The sequence below is a fragment of the Electrona antarctica genome (assembly GCF_951216825.1).
Source record: "Electrona antarctica genome assembly, contig: scaffold_86, whole genome shotgun sequence".
NCBI classification, from domain to species: Eukaryota; Metazoa; Chordata; class Actinopteri; order Myctophiformes; family Myctophidae; genus Electrona; species Electrona antarctica.
The window spans coordinates 378,711-400,520 of NW_027637549.1; the positions used below are offsets into that span (position 1 = coordinate 378,711).

Genomic DNA, 21,810 nt, shown 5'->3' on the forward strand with positions numbered 1-21,810 from the left:
GTTTCCATCAGTGTTACAGAGGATAGAGTATGTGAGTAAATGTACTCAACTTCAGAAACTTTATACATCCACGTATGATAACAGCATCCTAAGGTTAGCAAGGAATATCACCTCTAATACTAAGCATGTGTTGTATGGAGAATATAGGTTGCTACCTTCAGGAAGGAGATATGGTGTACCAGCATACAATAAGGTCAGACTAAAGAGGTCCTTTGTCCACCAGTCGACCTTGAGGCTTAATCAGGAGTCGTAGTAGCCACAGGATAATCTAAGCGGTGGATATTGCTCTTGTCTTCATGTCTTTATGTATGTAAATTGTCTTGTTCTTTGTGTTATGTCAAATGTGTGTACGTATGTGTTCTGCATACTTGGCTGCTGTGTCGCAAGACAAATTTCAGTGTGAACTGACAATAAAGTACTATATCATATCATATCAGTGAGTTTCCATCAGTGTTACAGAGGATAGAGTATGTGAGTAAATGTACTCAGTGAGTTTCCATCAGTGTTACAGAGGATAGAGTATGTGAGTAAATGTACTCAGTGAGTTTCCATCAGTGTTACAGAGGATAGAGTATGTGAGTAAATGTACTCGGTGAGTTTCCATCAGTGTTACAGAGGATAGAGTATGTGAGTAAATGTACTCGGTGAGTTTCCATCAGTGTTACAGAGGATAGAGTATGTGAGTAAATGTACTCGGTGAGTTTCCATCAGTGTTACAGAGGATAGAGTATGTGAGTAAATGTACTCAGTGAGTTTCCATCAGTGTTACAGAGGATAGAGTATGTGAGTAAATGTACTCGGTGAGTTTCCATCAGTGTTACAGAGGATAGAGTATGTGAGTAAATGTACTCGGTGAGTTTCCATCAGTGTTACAGAGGATAGAGTATGTGAGTAAATGTACTCGGTGAGTTTCCATCAGTGTTACAGAGGATAGAGTATGTGAGTAAATGTACTCGGTGAGTTTCCATCAGTGTTACAGAGGATAGAGTATGTGAGTAAATGTACTCAGTGAGTTTCCATCAGTGTTACAGAGGATAGAGTATGTGAGTAAATGTACTCGGTGAGTTTCCATCAGTGTTACAGAGGATAGAGTATGTGAGTAAATGTACTCGGTGAGTTTCCATCAGTGTTACAGAGGATAGAGTATGTGAGTAAATGTACTCGGTGAGTTTCCATCAGTGTTACAGAGGATAGAGTATGTGAGTAAATGTACTCAGAGTTTCCATCAGTGTTACAGAGGATAGAGCAGGAAACCACTGAAGGTGTTGTGGTTGTCTGAGTTATCATAGAGCCTGGTTCTAGAGTTAGCCCAGAGCCAGTTCTCATCGAGCCTGTCGGAACTACCACTAGAACCAGGTAACCTCATGTCTACTGTGTCTCCCTGCTCCATCTCCACCACCGCTCCATTAGAGACGTATTCATACCCGTATTGATGATTATTGTATCCATAGTTATAAATGAGTTGCTGATCATTTTTATACATGGAGATCCTCACACGCTCTGATGATCCATAGGTAGCTACAGTGAATCTAAAGTAATAAACACCTTTCACCGGGGCGAGGAAAACACCTGGAAAACACACACACACACACACACACACACACACACACACACACACAGGTCAAGGGTCATAAAGCTCATTTGCATAATGTACATAATCACTTAATGTAACGCTCATTAACATAATTAACATCATAACTTAATGTAAAGCTCATTAACATAATTAACATCATAACTTAATGTAAAGCTCATTAACATAATTCACATCATAACTTAATGTAAAGCTAATTAACATAATGAACATCATAACTTAATGTAAAGCTCATTAACATAATTAAGTTAACCTCCACCTACCTGTAGATGTATTGTAGGCGTTGCCGATGTTAGTGATGACTCTCTTATAAACCAGAGTGGTTCTAGAACTAAATGGTCCAACATATCCACTAGGACCACCAGCACCCAACCCAGCAGAGAAGGCCACCTTTGGTTGGTCTGTCAACACAAGAGATTATCACATTATTTATATCATTATAAAAGATTGAATTCATTCACTCACTCACTGTCACTCACTCACTCACTCACTCACTCATTCACTCTCTCTGTCACTCACTCACTCACTCACTCACTCACTCACTCACTCTGTCACTCACTCACTCACTCACTCACTCTGTCACTCACTGTCACTCACTCACTCACTCACTCACTCACTCACTCACTCTGTCACTCACATGGAATATATTAAATTAAATTATTAAAAATAGATCAAACCCCAACTACACAGATCACTTTATTGATAACGATAGAATAATCAACAACATGAATGAGGTGGTGGAGGAGTTTAATAACTTCTTTGTGAGTGTGGGTCCAAATCTGGCTGCCGAAATAAAACCACCCCTAGGAGGTGGTGTTGCTCAACTGCATGATGAAAGAAATCCTGCCTCAATCTTCCTACACAACACAGACAAACAGGAAATACTAGATATTGTCCACAAGTTAAACAACAAAACATCTACAGATGGAGATGGTATTAACATGGCAGTTTTGAAGAAGGTTATTTGTGCTGTGGCAGACCCCTTAGCACATATCTGCAATCTATCTCTCAAAACAGGTTTTTTCCCCACCCAAATGAAAACGGCCAAGGTTATCCCAGTTTACAAAGCTGGTGATAAACATTGCTTCACCAACTATAGGCCCATATCCCTGCTGTCTCAATTTTCAAAAATTCTGGAAAAAATATTCTCTGCAAGGTTGGACAGTTTTATAGATAAACACAATATTCTTATGGAGAGTCAATATGGATTTAGATCTGGCCGGTCAACTACAATGGCACTGATTGAGCTAATTGAATAATTAACTACATCAATCGACAGTAATAAATATGCCCTTGGTATCTTTATTGACTTAAAAAAGGCATTTGATACAATAGACCATGACATATTACTGCAAAAAATAGAAAAATATGGGATTAGAGGGGTAGGGCTTAATTGGGTTAAGAGTTACATAAAAAACAGACAACAATACGTACAGATAGGGGAGCATAAGTCTAGTTGCTCACCCATTAACTGTGGGGTACCGCAAGGTTCAATTTTAGGTCCTAAATTATTTATACTATACATAAACGACATATGTAAAGTTTCAAGTATCTTGAAGTATGTTGTCTTTGCCGATGACACTAACATCTTCTGTGCTGGGGAGAACCTTCAGCAATTGTTGAAGGAGGTCTCACTTGAACTGGGTAAACTAAAACTATGGTTTGATACAAATAAACTATCACTCAACTTGGGAAAAACAAAATTTATGATCTTTGGAAATAAATCAATACAATCAAATTCACCAGTTGAGTTAAAGATCGACAATGTAAACATAGAAAGAGTTAATGAGAACATATTTTTGGGAGTGATTATAGATGACAAATTCAGTTGGAAACCCCATATAAAATATATCCGTTCTAAATTAGCTAGAAGTGTTGGTGTACTAGGCAAAACCAGACATATACTAAATTATAAGTCACTGATTACATTATATAACACACTAATATCACCATATCTGACATATTGTGTGGAGGTGTGGGGAAACACCTATAGAAGCAACCTACAGCCTTTAATTATAATGCAAAAAAGAGCATTAAGAATAGTACATAAGGTAGGTTACTATAATCCTACAAATGAACTGTTCTTAAAGTCTTCCACACTGAAATTCTTAGATTTAGTTGAATTTAAATCGGCACAAATTATGTACAAAGTAAGGAATAAACAACTTCCTGTGAATATCCTAAAATTGTTCAAGGATAGGGAGGGACGATATCAGTTAAGATGGGACCTAAACTTTCAACAACCTTGTGTTAGCACCACCCGGAAGAGCATGTGTATTTCTGTCTGTGGGGTTAAAATATGGAATGGCTTGACTGAGGATGTGAAACACAGCAGACACATCTCTCGATTCAAGATACTATTCAAGCATATCCTTTTGGCTAAATACAGTATATCATAAGTTCATTTGTACATAACATATTTAACCTATGAGGATGATGATGATGATGATGATGATTATGGTAATTAATTGATAGTGATCCTGGTGGATCTCCATGGTGACACGGGGGTGGGTGGGGTATGTGAGGATACGTGAGGATTTTTATTTTATTTTGATGTTCGTAGGATAGGCATTTATAAGCTTTCAGCTTCAGCCTATTCCTTTTGATCACCTCCAGTTCTTTTTGGTTATGTAACCGTGTGTTAACGAATAAGTTGTTTTGTTACTGTGAAGATGATCAAATAAACTAAACTAAACTAAACTCACTCACTCACTCACTCACTCACTCTGTCACTCACTGTCACTCACTCACTCACTCACTCACTGTCACTCACTCTGTCACTCACTCACTCACTCACTCACTCACTCTGTCACTCACTGTCACTCACTCACTCACTCACTCACTCACTCACTCACTCACTCACTCTGTCACTCACTGTCACTCACTCACTCACTCACTGTCACTCACTCTGTCACTCACTCACTCACTCACTCACTCACTCTGTCACTCACTGTCACTCACTCACTCACTCACTCATTCACTCACTCACTCACTCACTCACTCACTCACTCACTCACTCACTCACTCACTGTCACTCACTCACTCACTCACTCTGTCACTCACTCACTCACTGTCACTCACTCACTCACTCACTCTGTCACTCACTCACTCACTCACTCACTCACTCACTGTCACTCACTGTCACTCACTGTCACTCACTCACTCACTCACTCACTCACTCACTCACTCACTCACTGTCACTCACTCACTCACTGTCACTCACTGTCACTCACTGTCACTCACTCACTCACTCACTCACTCACTCACTCACTGTCACTCACTGTCACTCACTCACTCACTCACTGTCACTCACTCTGTCACTCACTCACTCACTCACTCACTCACTCACTCACTCTGTCACTCACTGTCACTCACTCACTCACTCACTCACTCACTCACTCTGTCACTCACTCACTCACTGTCACTCACTCTGTCACTCACTCTGTCACTCACTCTGTCACTCACTCACTCACTCTGTCACTCACTCACTCACTCACTCACTCACTCACTGTCACTCACTCACTGTCACTCACTCACTCACTCACTCACTCACTCACTCACTCTGTCACTCACTCACTCACTGTCACTCACTCACTCACTCACTCTGTCACTCACTCACTGTCACTCACTGTCACTCACTGTCACTCACTCACTCACTCACTCACTCACTCACTGTCACTCACTCACTCACTCACTCACTGTCACTCACTGTCACTCACTCACTCACTCACTCACTCACTGTCACTCACTGTCACTCACTCACTCACTCACTCACTCACTGTCACTCACTCACTCACTCACTCACTCTGGTCTGATTACCTTCACTTTCTGACTTCAAGTCTTCAAGTCTGGTCTGGAGGCTCTGGGCCTGGTCTTCACTGGTACTGAGTCTGGTCTGGAGGCTCTGGACCTGGTCTTCACTGGTACTGAGTCTGGTCTGCAGGGCAGTCAATTGGGCAGCCATTTCTGGAAAACATTTCACAGAGAAAGCTTTTAAACTAGGCCTGTCAGTCGATTAAAATATTTAATCGCGATTAATCGCATGATTGCCCATAGTTAATCGCTGATTAATCGCAAATGAATCGCATATTTTTTTATCCGTTCTAAATATACCGTAAATCAGTGGTTTTCAAGATTTTTCATATCAAGGTCCATTAAATTATTCAACTCTTGAGTGTAAAATTTAACCAAATGGACCCACTTGGTTCCATTTTAAACTCTCAAAAGTTAAAGATTAATAAGGGTTAATTTGGTTACCAACCCTCCATCATTTAGCTGTGGGCCACTGGGGGACCCCCAGTGGCCCACCCCCTGTGGGCCGCCTGGAATCCGGTCCCTGTGCTTTTCCTTTTAAATATTCAACATGGGAGAATGCTTTATTGCAAATACCATGGAAGACGGAAACAAAATCATCAACTCAACTACACACACACACACACACACACACACACACACACACACACACACACACACACACACACACACACACACACACACACACACACACGAGAGCCCCTGCCCCTCTCTCTCTCCTGCAAGTCAACATTAGCTTTAGCACTAATTAGCATGGTCTGTGTAGCATGATTAGCATCAAGCTTTCACAAACTAAACTGCCAGAGTTTTGCTTTTGCCCAATGCCCACTTCAAAGAGCTTCTGATCTAACACATTGTGAAGCAAATTAATTAATAACGAGTCCAACGGAGGCATTCTGCCGCATTCAGCCTCCACTGGAGTGCCCTGTACTGACGGTCCGGAGTCCGGACTGAGTGGGAATGGTAGAGAGAGAGTGGGGGGGAACGAGAGAGAGGCGGGGCTATTGGAATCTAGCTGCCTGTATTCTCATGCATGCGTCTCCAAACTTCACCGTGCGTTAATCGCGCGTTAATTAAATTAACGCCGTTAAAAGGACTTTGAGTTAACGCACGATTAACGCGTTAACTTTGATAGCCTTATTTTAAACACATTTCAGCCTGTACCTTTACACAGTCTGTACCTTCAGTCTGTACCTTTACACAGTCTGTACCTTCAGTCTGTACCTTTACACAGTCTGTACCTTCAGTCTGTACCTTTACACAGTCTGTACCTTTACACAGTCTGTACCTTCAGTCTGTACCTTTACACAGTCTGTACCTTTACACAGTCTGTACCTTTACCTGCAATCCGGACAAAAGAAACAAACCCCTGCTTGGCAAGATCGACAGACGACTGTTCTGTTGTATATTCTTGTTAATGGCAGGAGACATCCAACCTAATCCTGGTCCTGTATTCACTAGACTTCAGGCGAAGAAACAAATTTGCAGCCTGATGAACACGGACGCAAGGACAACAAAAGAGACGGTCGCGGCCACACAGCCAACGCAAGGTACAGGCACGGAGCCGACTTGGGGACCCAACGCAAGGACAACACAAGAGACGGTCACGGCCACACAGCCAACTCAAGGTACGGGCACGGAGCCGACTTGGGGACCCAACGCAGATCCTCCAAGGCAATCAAACAAAGGAACGGAGCTGAACGTGAATCTTCCCCCCCCCACCCCCACAAAAGACACCCGCTCCCCTTCCCTTCCCCCTATTCAACCCATGGCTACTAACAAAGACAATGGACCTGATCAACTCTTCTCAATTGCTGACATCAACAACTCAATCCTCAACAACAATGGTATTCACCTTTTTCATCTCAATATAAACAGCCTTTATTCCAAACTGGCCGAAATTAGAGAATTATTCCTTACCGGCAAGGCAAACATTTTGTGTTTTTCTGAGACCAAACTAGATGAATCCATCAGGGACGCTGAGATTGAAATTGAGAACTACTCAGTAGTCAGAAATGATAGAAACCGTGTTGGGGGTGGTGTTTGCATGTATATCCACAAAGATACTGAATTCATTACCCGTACTGACTTACAGCATGTTGAAATTGAAACTGTGTGGGTTGAATTCATTTTCAAAAATTCGAAATCAGTACTAGTTGGCACAGTCTACAGACCTCCTGATCAGCAAGGCTTTTATGATATTCTTGAGGGTTGCTTAGCTGAGGAGGAGGGTGCAGAGAAAATCCTGATGGGCGATCTGAATACAGACATACAGCGTAAAGAGGCGCCTGTTTTCAAATCATTTAGTAGGTTTTGTGATCTGCATAGTATTAGCCAGCTTATTACCCAACCCACTAGAGTGTGTGTTTCTACTCAAACTGTCATTGATCTCATTCTGACCTCGGACAAATCCAGAATCTCCAAGAAAGGTGTTATTGTATGCGGGCTTAGTGATCATTTCATGATATTCTGTACCCACAAAAAACAAAGTCTGGCTGCCACAAAGCAGCCATATCAAGGGACCTCAAAACCTACTCTAGTGAGGTCTTTAACCAAGAATTGGAGAGTCAGGATTGGTCCGATGAGCTTAACAGCACACTTGTCGAAGAAGCTTGGCTTGGCTTCAAAACCAAATTTATCAGTACTGAACATCATGGCTCCTCTGAGAACCATCAGGGTCAAAACCCGCTCGGAGCCATGGATGAATTCGGACATAATGACTGCAACGAATGCCAGAGACAAAAAATGCTCTGAATTTCTAAAATGCAAGTCAAAGCTTGCCAAGCGCTTCAACAGGGGTCTCCAAGCTCAGCTGGACAACCTAAAAACCCAACGAAACAGGCTAAGAAATAATGTTACTGCCATGATCAAATCCGCCAAAAGTAACTTTATTAATAATAAAGCTGAGGAAAACAAAAACAATCCTCGAGAGCTCTGGAAGCTACTCAACAACCAACTAGGCTGTAGTCAGAAACTGAAAACCAGGTTTTCAAACATAAACATTAAAGCGAACAACACTCTCATCACTGACAAGCTTGATGTGGCCAACTACTTGAACATCTTCTTTACAAACATATCAACAACGCTGGTTAACAATCTGCCCTCCCACTCTGGGCTCTTTGGTGTAGAGCACATCAAAACCTTCTACAGAAACCTAGGTGTTTGTAAAGACGATTTTAAATTAGTTATGGTAACAACTGATGAGGTACTTAAGAAACTGAGTGCCCTCCAACCCCACAAGGCCACTGGCCATGACAATATTCCCTCCAAATTTCTCAGAGACTCAGCCATCTCTATAGCTCCAATCATCACCCACATAGTAAACCTCTCCATCAAACAGGGACAGGTCCCCCTAGATTTCAAACTGGCCAAAGTAACCCCCCTGTACAAGAAAGGGAGTAAATTAGACCCCGGCAACTACCGCCCTATTTCTATTCTAAGCTCCATCTCGAAAGTGATGGAAAAAATTGTCTATGAACAGTCCGTGAACCACTCCATACTGGTTAACAAGCTAAAAGCAATTGGTTTCGATAGCACATCAGTGAGCTGGATGCAATCCTACCTGGAGGGGAGAGAACAGATGGTGGAAGTGAACGGAACACTGTCCCCCCCCCCCTCCCAGTGAGCTGTGGCGTTCCACAAGGAAGCATACTAGGGCCTCTACTGTTCCTAATATATGTAAACGACATGACTTCAGCTTGTGACTGCAACTTGTTCCTGTTCGCAGATGACTCGGCACTGCTGGTCTCGGACAGGGACAAACTGCAGGTTGAAAATGCCCTCAGCTCTGAACTCGGTAGAATCTGCACCTGGCTCGCTGATAACAAACTATCTTTACACCTGGGAAAAACTGAATCCATTCTCTTTGGATCTAATAGTAATCTCAGCAAGGCAAATGGCTTCTTGGTTAGAGTGGGTGACAATGTTATCACACGTAAAGATGAAATTACCTACCTAGGTTCCATCCTGGAGGCTAATCTTTCCGGTGATAAAATGGCCACCAACGTAATCAAAAAAGTCAACCAAAGAACAAGATTCCTTTACAGGATCTCCTCACTGGTCGACAAAAACACCTTGAAGACCTTAACAGGAGCCCTTGTACAAGGCTTCTTTGACTATGCATGCACCTCCTGGTACCACAGCACCTCAAAGGCCCTTAAAACTATGCTCCAGACCTCCCAAAACAAACTACTCCTACTTGGCCTCACCCCCCGAACCCACCTCACCCCTGCCCACTTTGACAGACTGGCATGGCTTAGGGTCGGCGACAGAGTACAGCATCTTGCAATGGGTCTGGTCCACAAGATTCGATACTCCACCAAGATACCCATGTAACTGTGTAGATACTTCCTTAATGTTAACGAAGTCCACACCCACAACACCAGAGGGAGTGCAACGCACCATGTTCAACCCAGATTCGGCACAAACAAGGGACTAAATTATTTTCGCTCCTATGCCACCAAAATGTGGAACGCCCTACCAACAGTCATTAAGACATGCGAATCCCTTGACTCCTTCAAAACCGCTCTCAAAGGGCACCTACGGATGGCTGCAATTCGAAACTGGCCCCCGTAAAATCTGAAACCCCCCCCACAGCCCCCCCCCCCCTTTTCCCCTCACTGTATATGTTTCTTTTCCCTTTTTACCTCCATTATGATGAATTCCTGTACTGTTCTTTGTCTATATAGAAGTATCTATTTGTACGTCTCTAAATGTTTTGATGAATTGAACATGGTGGACCCTGTTGTAAACAAGTGGAATGCTTAATTGGGTCGTCCACTCACAGTTAACAGCCTTTTTATTGAGTTTGTGCTTGAAATGTACTGTAATTCTGCAAACTGTTCAATCAATCAATCAATCAATCCCATGCCTGGTGATGGTCGACTCCACCCTAATAGGTTCCATCCCATGCCTGGAGGGAGTTAGCGGGTTTCTTTTTTCGTTTCACACTAAACCCAAGCGTTTAGGTTCTAAGCACTTATTTGTAGCACTTTTTAAATGTGTCACAGTGTTTGCATCTGGTTACTCCTTAAACCAGGCTAGTCGCTTTGGTGAATTTCTGATCAGTATTATTATATGTCACGAAACAACTACCATGAAATCCTGACACTCTTTGATGTTGTGGACAACATCCTGCATAACTACATTCAGGACATGTGCGGTGCTGTGAATGTAGACACTAGTCCTGTCCGCCTCGGCAGGTTCTGTGTTCTGTAGACAGACACTAGTCCTGTCCGCCTCGGCAGGTTCTGTAGACAGACACTAGTCCTGTCCGCCTCGGCAGGTTCTGTGTTCAGACACTAGTCCTGTCCGCCTCGGCAGGTTCTGTAGACAGACACTAGTCCTGTCCGCCTCGGCAGGTTCTGTGTTCTGTAGACAGACACTAGTCCTGTCCGCCTCGGCAGGTTCTGTAGACAGACACTAGTCCTGTCCGCCTCGGCAGGTTCTGTGTTCTGTAGACAGACACTAGTCCTGTCCGCCTCGGCAGGTTCTGTAGACAGACACTAGTCCTGTCCGCCTCGGCAGGTTCTGTAGACAGACACTAGTCCTGTCCGCCTCGGCAGGTTCTGTAGACAGACACTAGTCCTGTCCGCCTCGGCAGGTTCTGTAGACAGACACTAGTCCTGTCCGCCTCGGCAGGTTCTGTAGACAGACACTAGTCCTGTCCGCCTCGGCAGGTTCTGTGTTCTGAATGTAGACAGACACTAGTCCTGTCCGCCTCGGCAGGTTCTGTAGACAGACACTAGTCCTGTCCGCCTCGGCAGGTTCTGTAGACAGACACTAGTCCTGTCCGCCTCGGCAGGTTCTGTGTTCTGTAGACAGACACTAGTCCTGTCCGCCTCGGCAGGTTCTGTAGACAGACACTAGTCCTGTCCGCCTCGGCAGGTTCTGTGTTCTGTAGACAGACACTAGTCCTGTCCGCCTCGGCAGGTTCTGTAGACAGACACTAGTCCTGTCCGCCTCGGCAGGTTCTGTAGACAGACACTAGTCCTGTCCGCCTCGGCAGGTTCTGTAGACAGACACTAGTCCTGTCCGCCTCGGCAGGTTCTGTAGACAGACACTAGTCCTGTCCGCCTCGGCAGGTTCTGTGTTCTGAATGTAGACAGACACTAGTCCTGTCCGCCTCGGCAGGTTCTGTAGACAGACACTAGTCCTGTCCGCCTCGGCAGGTTCTGTGTTCTGTAGACAGACACTAGTCCTGTCCGCCTCGGCAGGTTCTGTGTTCTGTAGACAGACACTAGTCCTGTCCGCCTCGGCAGGTTCTGTAGACAGACACTAGTCCTGTCCGCCTCGGCAGGTTCTGTGTTCTGTAGACAGACACTAGTCCTGTCCGCCTCGGCAGGTTCTGTAGACAGACACTAGTCCTGTCCGCCTCGGCAGGTTCTGTAGACAGACACTAGTCCTGTCCGCCTCGGCAGGTTCTGTAGACAGACACTAGTCCTGTCCGCCTCGGCAGGTTCTGTGTTCTGTCGCTGGGTCGGTGGCACGTTTCAACGGCAGGCTGGCATCGCTGTTGCCAGCCAGGGTGTTCTTGCTGGTGGTGGTTTCATTGGACCTCATTCACAACGGCGTTTACGCTCATAACGTGAGCGGTGTGCAGCGGACAGGCATTTACGAGGATTCCCACATTACGTGGGAATTCATGGCCATCTCCCTGAACTTGACGTTGGCGTTGGTTGGTCGGAAACTCCGCACATATCGACATCTGCTCCAGGGTGGTGTATAGGGCATACGGCTTGTACAGTGGTATCTGGTTCTCAGATACCATACACTGTACAGTGGTATCTGGTTCTGTACCATACACTGTACAGTATCTGGTTCTGTACCATACACTGTACAGTATCTGGTTCTGTACCATACACTGTACAGTATCTGGTTCTATACCATACACTGTACAGTATCTGGTTCTGTACCATACACTGTACAGTATCTGGTTCTGTACCATACACTGTACAGTATCTGGTTCTGTACCATACACTGTACAGTATCTGGTTCTGTACCATACACTGTACAGTATCTGGTTCTGTACCATACACTGTACAGTATCTGGTTCTATACCATACACTGTACACAGAGACTTTACCAAAGACTGGAGAGCAGGCGAGAAAGTTGTGACACGGCACGACGGCAGATGAGATGTTCCTTGGTGTTTATTTCAGAGTTCACAACAAAGCACAGCATACAGCCTCACACAGGGGCCTGCTGGCCACCGGTATAGTGACCAGCACAGCAAAGCACAGCATACAGGCTCACACAGGGGCCTGCTGGCCACCGGTATAGTGACCAGCACAACAAAGCACAGCATACAGCCTCACACAGGGGCCTGCTGGCCACCGGTATAGTGACCAGCACAACAAAGCACAGCATACAGCCTCACACAGGGGCCTGCTAGCCACCGGTATAGTGACCAGCACAACAAAGCACAGCATACAGCCTCACACAGGGGCCTGCTGGCCACCGGTATAGTGACCAGCACAACAAAGCACAGCATACAGCCTCACACAGGGGCCTGCTGGCCACCGGTATAGTGACCAGCACAACAAAGCACAGCATACAGCCTCACACAGGGGCCTGCTGGCCACCGGTATAGTGACCAGCACAACAAAGCACAGCATACAGCCTCACACAGGGGCCTGCTAGCCACCGGTATAGTGACCAGCACAACAAAGCACAGCATACAGCCTCACACAGGGGCCTGCTGGCCACCGGTATAGTGACCAGCACAACAAAGCACAGCATACAGCCTCACACAGGGGCCTGCTGGCCACCGGTATAGTGACCAGCACAACAAAGCACAGCATACAGCCTCACACAGGGGCCTGCTGGCCACCGGTATAGTGACCAGCACAACAAAGCACAGCATACAGCCTCACACAGGGGCCTGCTGGCCACCGGTATAGTGACCAGCCCAAACTGACCAAGTTACATTGAAATTCGACTGATTATCAAGAGTCACAATACACGCCCCCTGGAGGGCAGAATTTCCCCCAGATAGGTGGAGACCCTTTGAACCACTGTTTATCTTCTATCATGTAAAGTCCTTAGGTGTGACCCAGGAACTCAGAACAACAAGCCATCGACACCCCAGGGGTCCGGGGCCAAGAGCTTGAAGTGAAAACAAGGTCTCTCAGATCGACACCTCAGGATGATAGGAGCTGAAAGTCTACTGAATGTAAACACACGTACACATTTGTTCAAGAACATGAAATATGTAGAGTTATGAGTTCCTAATATTCCTCACGTGTTCTATAGAATAAAACACGCACGCACACACGCACACACACAACCACATTTTTTCTTTTTTCTTTTCATATAGCCATGTTGCTAACCTGCATTTTCTTTGGCCATCCTGTGTTTGGTGAGATTCAACTGCGTCTCCATCTGGCTCGCTAGGTACTCCCTGTCCATTGCGTCTCGTTCAGGGTCAATGTTCTGGATCACAGCCCTCACCCTGGCCTCCAGGGTGGTCAGTCTCTGCTCCAGGCTGACCGCCTCTCTGTCCCTCTGAGCCGCAGGCTCACACACACACACACACAGCAGCGCCACGAGCACCGTGCCACAGGTCTCCATGGTGACCGCCAGGCACGATCGATCTATAGATCGATAGAGAGAGAGAGAGTGAGAGTGTGAGAGAGTGAGAGAGTGAGAGACAGAGACAGAGAGTGTGAGAGAGGGAGAGAGAGAGAGTGAGAGAGTAAGAGTGAGAGAGTGAGAGAGTGAGAGACAGAGACAGAGAGTGTGAGAGAGGGAGAGAGAGAGAGTGAGAGAGTGAGAGAGTAAGAGTGAGAGTGTGAGAGAGTGAGAGACAGAGAGTGTGAGAGAGGGAGAGAGTGAGAGAGTGAGAGAGTGAGAGACAGAGACAGAGAGTGTGAGAGAGGGAGAGAGTGAGAGAGTGAGAGTGTGAGAAGGAACTAAACTCTGTGTAGTTTCCCTGGTCGGTTGTCTCGTTTTAACTGGAGGGAGGAGTGTGTGTGTGTGTGTGTGTGTGTGTGTGTGTGTGTGTGTGTGTGTGTGTGTGTGTGTGTGTGTGTGTGTGTGTGTGTGTGTGTGTGTGCGTGTGCGTGTGTGTGTTATCGTCAAGAGGAAATACGCAATCAATCGTTGGCCTCAGTCTGGTATGCTCCTGGTTGAGAGAGAGAGAGAGACCTAGGGGAACACCAGGGTGAGAGAGAGAGAGAGAGAGAGAGACCTAGGGGAACACCAGGGTGAGAGAGAGAGAGAGAGAGAGAGAGACCTAGGGGAACACCAGGGTGTGGTTGTGGTTCCATTACATTCCTCAACGTGGTAGAAATGTGTGAGCTTGTAGATCTGTGTGTGTGTGTGTGTGTGTGTGTGTTCGTGTGTGCGTGCGTGCGTGCGTGTGTTATCGGCAAGAGGAAATACGCAAACAATCGTTGGCCTCAGTCTGGTATGCTCCTGGTTGAGAGAGAGAGAGAGAGAGAGAGAGAGAGAGACCTAGGGGAACACCAGGCCCTTGGAATTACATTCCTCAACGTGGTAGAAATGTGTGAGCTTGTAGATCTGCAGATCACTGTGAGCTTGTAGATCTGCAGATCACTGTGAGCTTGTAGATCGTCTGTTTTAAAAGGATGTTTATACATTTGAAAACGTTAAATGGCTCGTTCTGCATAATGAGTACTTTTACTTTTAGTACTTCAAGTACATTTTTAATGCTGATACTTTTGTACTTTCACTCAAAGTACATTTTGAATTTCGGACCTTTTACTCGTAACAGAGTAAAAACTGACAGATTACAGATTACAACTTGTCCAAAATGCAGCAGCCAGAGTTTTAACTAGAACTAAGATGAGAGAACATATTACTCCAGTTCTAGCTTCACTGCATTGGCTTCCGGTTGTTTTTAAGATTGATTTTAAATTTATTGTACTTGTTTATAAAGCTCTCAATGGTCTCGCACCTTCCTACCTACATGACTGTCTGTCTAAATATGTCCCAAACCTTCCTACCTACATGACTGTCTAGATAATGTCCCAAACCTTCCTACCTACATGACTGTCTAGATATGTCCCAAACCTTCCTACCTACATGACTGTCTGCCTAAATATGTCCCAAACCTTCCTACCTACATGACTGTCTAGATATGTCCCAAACCTTCCTACCTACATGACTGTCTAGATATGTCCCAAACCTTCCTACCTACATGACTGTCTAGATATGTCCCAAACCTTCCTACCTACATGACTGTCTAGATATGTCCCAAACCTTCCTACCTACATGACTGTCTAAATATGTCCCAAACCTTCCTACCTACATGACTGTCTAGATATGTCCCAAACCTTCCTACCTACATGACTGTCTAAATATGTCCCAAACCTTCCTACCTACATGACTGTCTAGATATGTCCCAAACCTTTCCTACCTACATGACTGTCTAGATATGTCCCAAACCTTCCTACCTACATGACTGTCTAGATATGTCTCAAACCTTCCTACCTACATGACTGTCTAGATATGTCCCAAACCTTCCTACCTACATGACTGTCTAGATATGTCCCAAACCTTCCTACCTACATTACTGTCTAGATATGTCCCAAACCTTCCTACCTACATGACTGTCTAAATATGTCTCAAACCTTCCTACCTACATGACTGTCTAAATATGTCCCAAACCTTCCTACCTACATGACTGTCTAAATATGTCCCAAACCTTCCTACCTACATGACTGTCTAAATATGTCTCAAACCTTCCTACCTACATGACTGTCTAGATATGTCCCAAACCTTCCTACCTACATGACTGTCTAAATATGTCCCAAACCTTCCTACCTACATGACTGTCTAGATATGTCTCAAACCTTCCTACCTACATGACTGTCTAATTATGTCTCAAACCTTCCTACCTACATGACTGTCTAAATATGTCCCAAACCTTCCTACCTACATGACTGTCTAGATATGTCCCAAACCTTCCTACCTACATGACTGTCTAGATATGTCTCAAACCTTCCTACCTACATGACTGTCTAAATATGTCCCAAACCTTCCTACCTACATGACTGTCTAGATATGTCCCAAACCTTCCTACCTACATGACTGTCTAGATATGTCCCAAACATTCCTACCTCCATGACTGTCTAGATATGTCCCAAACCTTCCTACCTACATCCGGTCGGCAGGTGGATTCATGAATGTATGTAAATATAGACAATATTTTATGCCAATAAAAAAAGACTATATACCAAATTTCCCGCCCGTCCACCTCGACTATTAACATGGTGAATCACATCTTGATGATGTCATCAAGATGTGAAAGGTTGAAAATGAGTGGAAGGCCCCTTTAATGAGTGGAAGGCCCCTTTAATGAGTGGAAGGTCCCTTTAATGAGTGGAAGGACCCTTTAATGAGTGGAAGGTCCCTTTAATGAGTGGAAGGTCCCTTTAATGAGTGGAAGGACCCTTTAATGAGTGGAAGGTCCCTTTAATGAGTGGAAGGACCCTTTAAGGTCCATTTAATGAGTGGAAGGTCCCTTTAAGGTCCATTTAATGAGTGGAAGGCCCCTTTAATGAGTGGAAGGTCCCTTTAATGAGTGGAAGGTCCCTTTAATGAGTGGAAGGTCCCTTTAAAGAGTGGAAGGTCCCTTTAAGGTCCATTTAATGAGTGGAAGGCCCCTTTAATGAGTGGAAGGTCCATTTAATGAGTGGAAGGTCCCTTTAAAGAGTGGAAGGTCCCTTTAAGGTCCATTTAATGAGTGGAAGGCCCCTTTAATGAGTGGAAGGTCCCTTTAATGAGTGGAAGGCCCCTTTAATGAGTGGAAGGTCCCTTTAATGAGTGGAAGGTCCCTTTAATGAGTGGAAGGTCCCTTTAATGAGTGGAAGGTCCCTTTAAGGTCCATTTAATGAGTGGAAGGTCCCTTTAATGAGTGGAAGGTCCCTTTAATGAGTGGAAGGTCCCTTTAATGAGTGGAAGGTCCCTCCTTAATGAGTGGAAGGTCCCTTTAATGAGTGGAAGGTCCCTTTAATGAGTGGAAGGTCCCTCCTTTAATGAGTGGAAGGTCCCTTTAATGAGTGGAAGGTCCCTTTAATGAGTGGAAGGTCCCTTTAATGAGTGGAAGGTCCCTCCTTAATGAGTGGAAGGTCCCTTTAATGAGTGGAAGGTCCCTTTAATGAGTGGAAGGTCCCTCCTTAATGAGTGGAAGGTCCCTTTAATGAGTGGAAGGTCCCTTTAATGAGTGGAAGGTCCCTTTAATGAGTGGAAGGTCCCTCCTTAATGAGTGGAAGGTCCCTTTAATGAGTGGAAGGTCCCTTTAATGAGTGGAAGGTCCCTTTAATGAGTGGAAGGACCCTTTAATGAGTGGAAGGTCCCTTTAATGAGTGGAAGGACCCTTTAATGAGTGGAAGGTCCCTTTAATGAGTGGAAGGTCCCTCCTTAATGAGTGGAAGGTCCCTTTAATGAGTGGAAGGCCCCTTTAATGAGTGGAAGGTCCCTCCTTAATGAGTGGAAGGTCCCTTTAATGAGTGGAAGGTCCCTCCTTAATGAGTGGAAGGTCCCTTTAATGAGTGGAAGGTCCCTTTAATGAGTGGAAGGTCCCTCCTTAATGAGTGGAAGGCCCCTTTAATGAGTGGAAGGTCCCTCCTTAATGAGTGGAAGGTCCCTTTAATGAGTGGAAGGTCCCTCCTTAATGAGTGGAAGGTCCCTTTAATGAGTGGAAGGTCCCTTTAATGAGTGGAAGGTCCCTTTAATGAGTGGAAGGTCCCTCCTTAATGAGTGGAAGGCCCCTTTAATGAGTGGAAGGTCCCTCCTTAATGAGTGGAAGGTCCCTTTAATGAGTGGAAGGTCCCTTTAATGAGTGGAAGGTCCCTCCTTTAATGAGTGGAAGGTCCCTTTTATGAGTGGAAGGTCCCTTTAATGAGTGGAAGGTCCCTTTAATGAGTGGAAGGTCCCTCCTTTAATGAGTGGAAGGCCCCTTTAATGAGTGGAAGGTCCCTTTAATGAGTGGAAGGTCCCTTTAATGAGTGGAAGGTCCCTCCTTAATGAGTGGAAGGTCCCTTTAATGAGTGGAAGGTCCCTCCTTAATGAGTGGAAGGTCCCTCCTTAATGAGTGGAAGGCCCCTCCTTAATGAGTGGAAGGTCCCTCCTTTAATGAGTGGAAGGTCCCTTTTATGAGTGGAAGGTCCCTTTAATGAGTGGAAGGTCCCTTTAATGAGTGGAAGGTCCCTCCTTTAATGAGTGGAAGGCCCCTTTAATGAGTGGAAGGTCCCTTTAATGAGTGGAAGGTCCCTTTAATGAGTGGAAGGTCCCTCCTTAATGAGTGGAAGGTCCCTTTAATGAGTGGAAGGTCCCTCCTTAATGAGTGGAAGGTCCCTCCTTAATGAGTGGAAGGTCCCTCCTTAATGAGTGGAAGGTCCCTCCTTAATGAGTGGAAGGTCCCTTTAATGAGTGGAAGGCCCCTTTAATGAGTGGAAGGTCCCTTTAATGAGTGGAAGGTCCCTTTAATGAGTGGAAGGTCCCTCCTTAATGAGTGGAAGGTCTCTTTAATGAGTGGAAGGCCCCTTTAATGAGTGGAAGGACCCTTTAATGAGTGGAAGGTCCCTTTAATGAGTGGAAGGTCCCTTTAATGAGTGGAAGGTCCCTCCTTAATGAGTGGAAGGTCCCTTTAATGAGTGGAAGGTCCATTTAATGAGTGGAAGGCCCCTTTAATGAGTGGAAGGCCCCTTTAATGAGTGGAAGGTCCCTCCTTAATGAGTGGAAGGTCCCTTTAAGGTCCATTTAATGAGTGGAAGGTCTCTTTAATGAGTGGAAGGTCCCTTTAAGGTCCCTTTAATGAGTGGAAGGACCCTTTAATGAGTGGAAGGTCCCTTTAATGAGTGGAAGGTCCCTTTAAGGTCCCTTTAATGAGTGGAAGGCCCCTCCTTAATGAGTGGAAGGACCCTTTAATGAGTGGAAGGTCCCTTTAATGAGTGGAAGGTCCCTTTAATGAGTGGAAGGTCCCTTTAATGAGTGGAAGGCCCCTTTAATGAGTGGAAGGTCCCTTTAATGAGTGGAAGGTCCCTCCTTAATGAGTGGAAGGTCCCTTTAATGAGTGGAAGGTCCCTTTAATGAGTGGAAGGACCCTTTAATGAGTGGAAGGTCCCTTTAATGAGTGGAAGGTCCCTTTAATGAGTGGAAGGTCCCTCCTTAATGAGTGGAAGGTCCCTTTAATGAGTGGAAGGTCCCTCCTTAATGAGTGGAAGGACCCTTTAATGAGTGGAAGGTCCCTCCTTAATGAGTGGAAGGTCCCTTTAATGAGTGGAAGGTCCCTCCTTAATGAGTGGAAGGCCCCTCCTTAATGAGTGGAAGGTCCCTCCTTAATGAGTGGAAGGTCCCTCCTTAATGAGTGGAAGGCCCCCTTAATGAGTGGAAGGCCCCTTTAATGAGTGGAAGGTCCCTTTAATGAGTGGAAGGTCCCTTTAATGAGTGGAAGGTCCCTCCTTAATGAGTGGAAGGACCCTTTAATGAGTGGAAGGTCCCTTTAATGAGTGGAAGGTCCCTTTAATGAGTGGAAGGTCCCTCCTTAATGAGTGGAAGGTCCCTTTAATGAGTGGAAGGTCCCTCCTTAATGAGTGGAAGGTCTCTTTAATGAGTGGAAGGTCCCTTTAATGAGTGGAAGGTCCCTTTAATGAGTGGAAGGTCCCTCCTTAATGAGTGGAAGGTCCCTTTAATGAGTGGAAGGTCCCTTTAATGAGTGGAAGGTCCCTTTAAGGTCATTTAATGAGTGGAAGGTCCCTTTAATGAGTGGAAGGTCCCTTTAATGAGTGGAAGGTCCCTCCTTAATGAGTGGAAGGTCCCTTTAATGAGTGGAAGGTCCCTTTAATGAGTGGAAGGTCCCTCCTTTAATGAGTGGAAGGTCCCTTTAATGAGTGGAAGGTCCCTTTAATGAGTGGAAGGTCCCTTTAATGAGTGGAAGGTCCCTCCTTAATGAGTGGAAGGTCCCTTTAATGAGTGGAAGGTCCCTTTAATGAGTGGAAGGTCCCTCCTTAATGAGTGGAAGGTCCCTTTAATGAGTGGAAGGTCCCTTTAATGAGTGGAAGGTCCCTTTAATGAGTGGAAGGTCCCTCCTTTAATGAGTGGAAGGTCCCTTTAATGAGTGGAAGGTCCCTTTAATGAGTGGAAGGCCCCTTTAATGAGTGGAAGGTCCCTCCTTAATGAGTGGAAGGTCCCTTTAATGAGTGGAAGGTCCCTTTAATGAGTGGAAGGTCCGTCCTTTAATGAGTGGAAGGTCCCTTTAATGAGTGGAAGGTCCCTTTAATGAGTGGAAGGTCCCTCCTTAATGAGTGGAAGGCCCCTTTAATGAGTGGAAGGTCCCTCCTTAATGAGTGGAAGGTCCCTTTAATGAGTGGAAGGTCCCTCCTTAATGAGTGGAAGGTCCCTTTAATGAGTGGAAGGTCCCTTTAATGAGTGGAAGGTCCCTCCTTAATGAGTGGAAGGCCCCTTTAATGAGTGGAAGGTCCCTCCTTAATGAGTGGAAGGTCCCTTTAATGAGTGGAAGGTCCCTTTAATGAGTGGAAGGTCCCTCCTTTAATGAGTGGAAGGTCCCTTTTATGAGTGGAAGGTCCCTTTAATGAGTGGAAGGTCCCTTTAATGAGTGGAAGGTCCCTCCTTTAATGAGTGGAAGGCCCCTTTAATGAGTGGAAGGTCCCTTTAATGAGTGGAAGGTCCCTTTAATGAGTGGAAGGTCCCTTTAATGAGTGGAAGGTCCCTTTAATGAGTGGAAGGTCCCTCCTTAATGAGTGGAAGGTCTCTTTAATGAGTGGAAGGCCCCTTTAATGAGTGGAAGGTCCCTCCTTAATGAGTGGAAGGTCCCTTTAATGAGTGGAAGGTCCCTTTAATGAGTGGAAGGTCCCTTTAATGAGTGGAAGGATCCTTTAATGAGTGGAAGGTCCCTTTAATGAGTGGAAGGATCCTTTAATGAGTGGAAGGACCCTTTAATGAGTGGAAGGATCCTTTAATGAGTGGAAGGTCCCTTTAATGAGTGGAAGGACCCTTTAATGAGTGGAAGGTCCCTCCTTAATGAGTGGAAGGTCCCTTTAATGAGTGGAAGGTCCCTTTAATGAGTGGAAGGTCCCTCCTTAATGAGTGGAAGGTCCCTCCTTTAATGAGTGGAAGGCCCCTTTAATGAGTGGAAGGTCCCTCCTTTAATGAGTGGAAGGTCCCTTTAATGAGTGGAAGGTCCCTTTAATGAGTGGAAGGTCCCTTTAATGAGTGGAAGGTCCCTTTAATGAGTGGAAGGTCCCTTTAAGGTCCATTTAATGAGTGGAAGGTCCCTCCTTAATGAGTGGAAGGTCCCTTTAATGAGTGGAAGGTCCCTCCTTAATGAGTGGAAGGTCCCTTTAATGAGTGGAAGGTCCCTCCTTAATGAGTGGAAGGTCCCTCCTTAATGAGTGGAAGGCCCCTCCTTAATGAGTGGA

The 21,810-nt window shown here is 45.3% G+C and overlaps 1 protein-coding gene across 1 annotated transcript; it reads right to left on the reverse strand.

The window, feature by feature from the left end:
• Positions 1 to 1,231: 1,231 nt before the first annotated feature.
• Positions 1,232 to 14,333, reverse strand: LOC306918840 (uncharacterized protein; the record flags this gene model as incomplete). The annotated part of the gene is made up of 5 exons (XM_079531695.1): positions 14,323 to 14,333; positions 13,735 to 13,998; positions 5,411 to 5,557; positions 1,855 to 1,992; positions 1,232 to 1,569 (listed from the first exon to the last, which is right to left on the reverse strand). Exons 2-5 carry the CDS (start codon positions 13,973 to 13,975, stop codon positions 1,232 to 1,234), a joined length of 864 nt encoding a protein of 287 aa, XP_079387821.1. The 5' UTR covers positions 13,976 to 13,998; positions 14,323 to 14,333.
• Between the last annotated feature and the right edge of the window lie 7,477 nt (positions 14,334 to 21,810).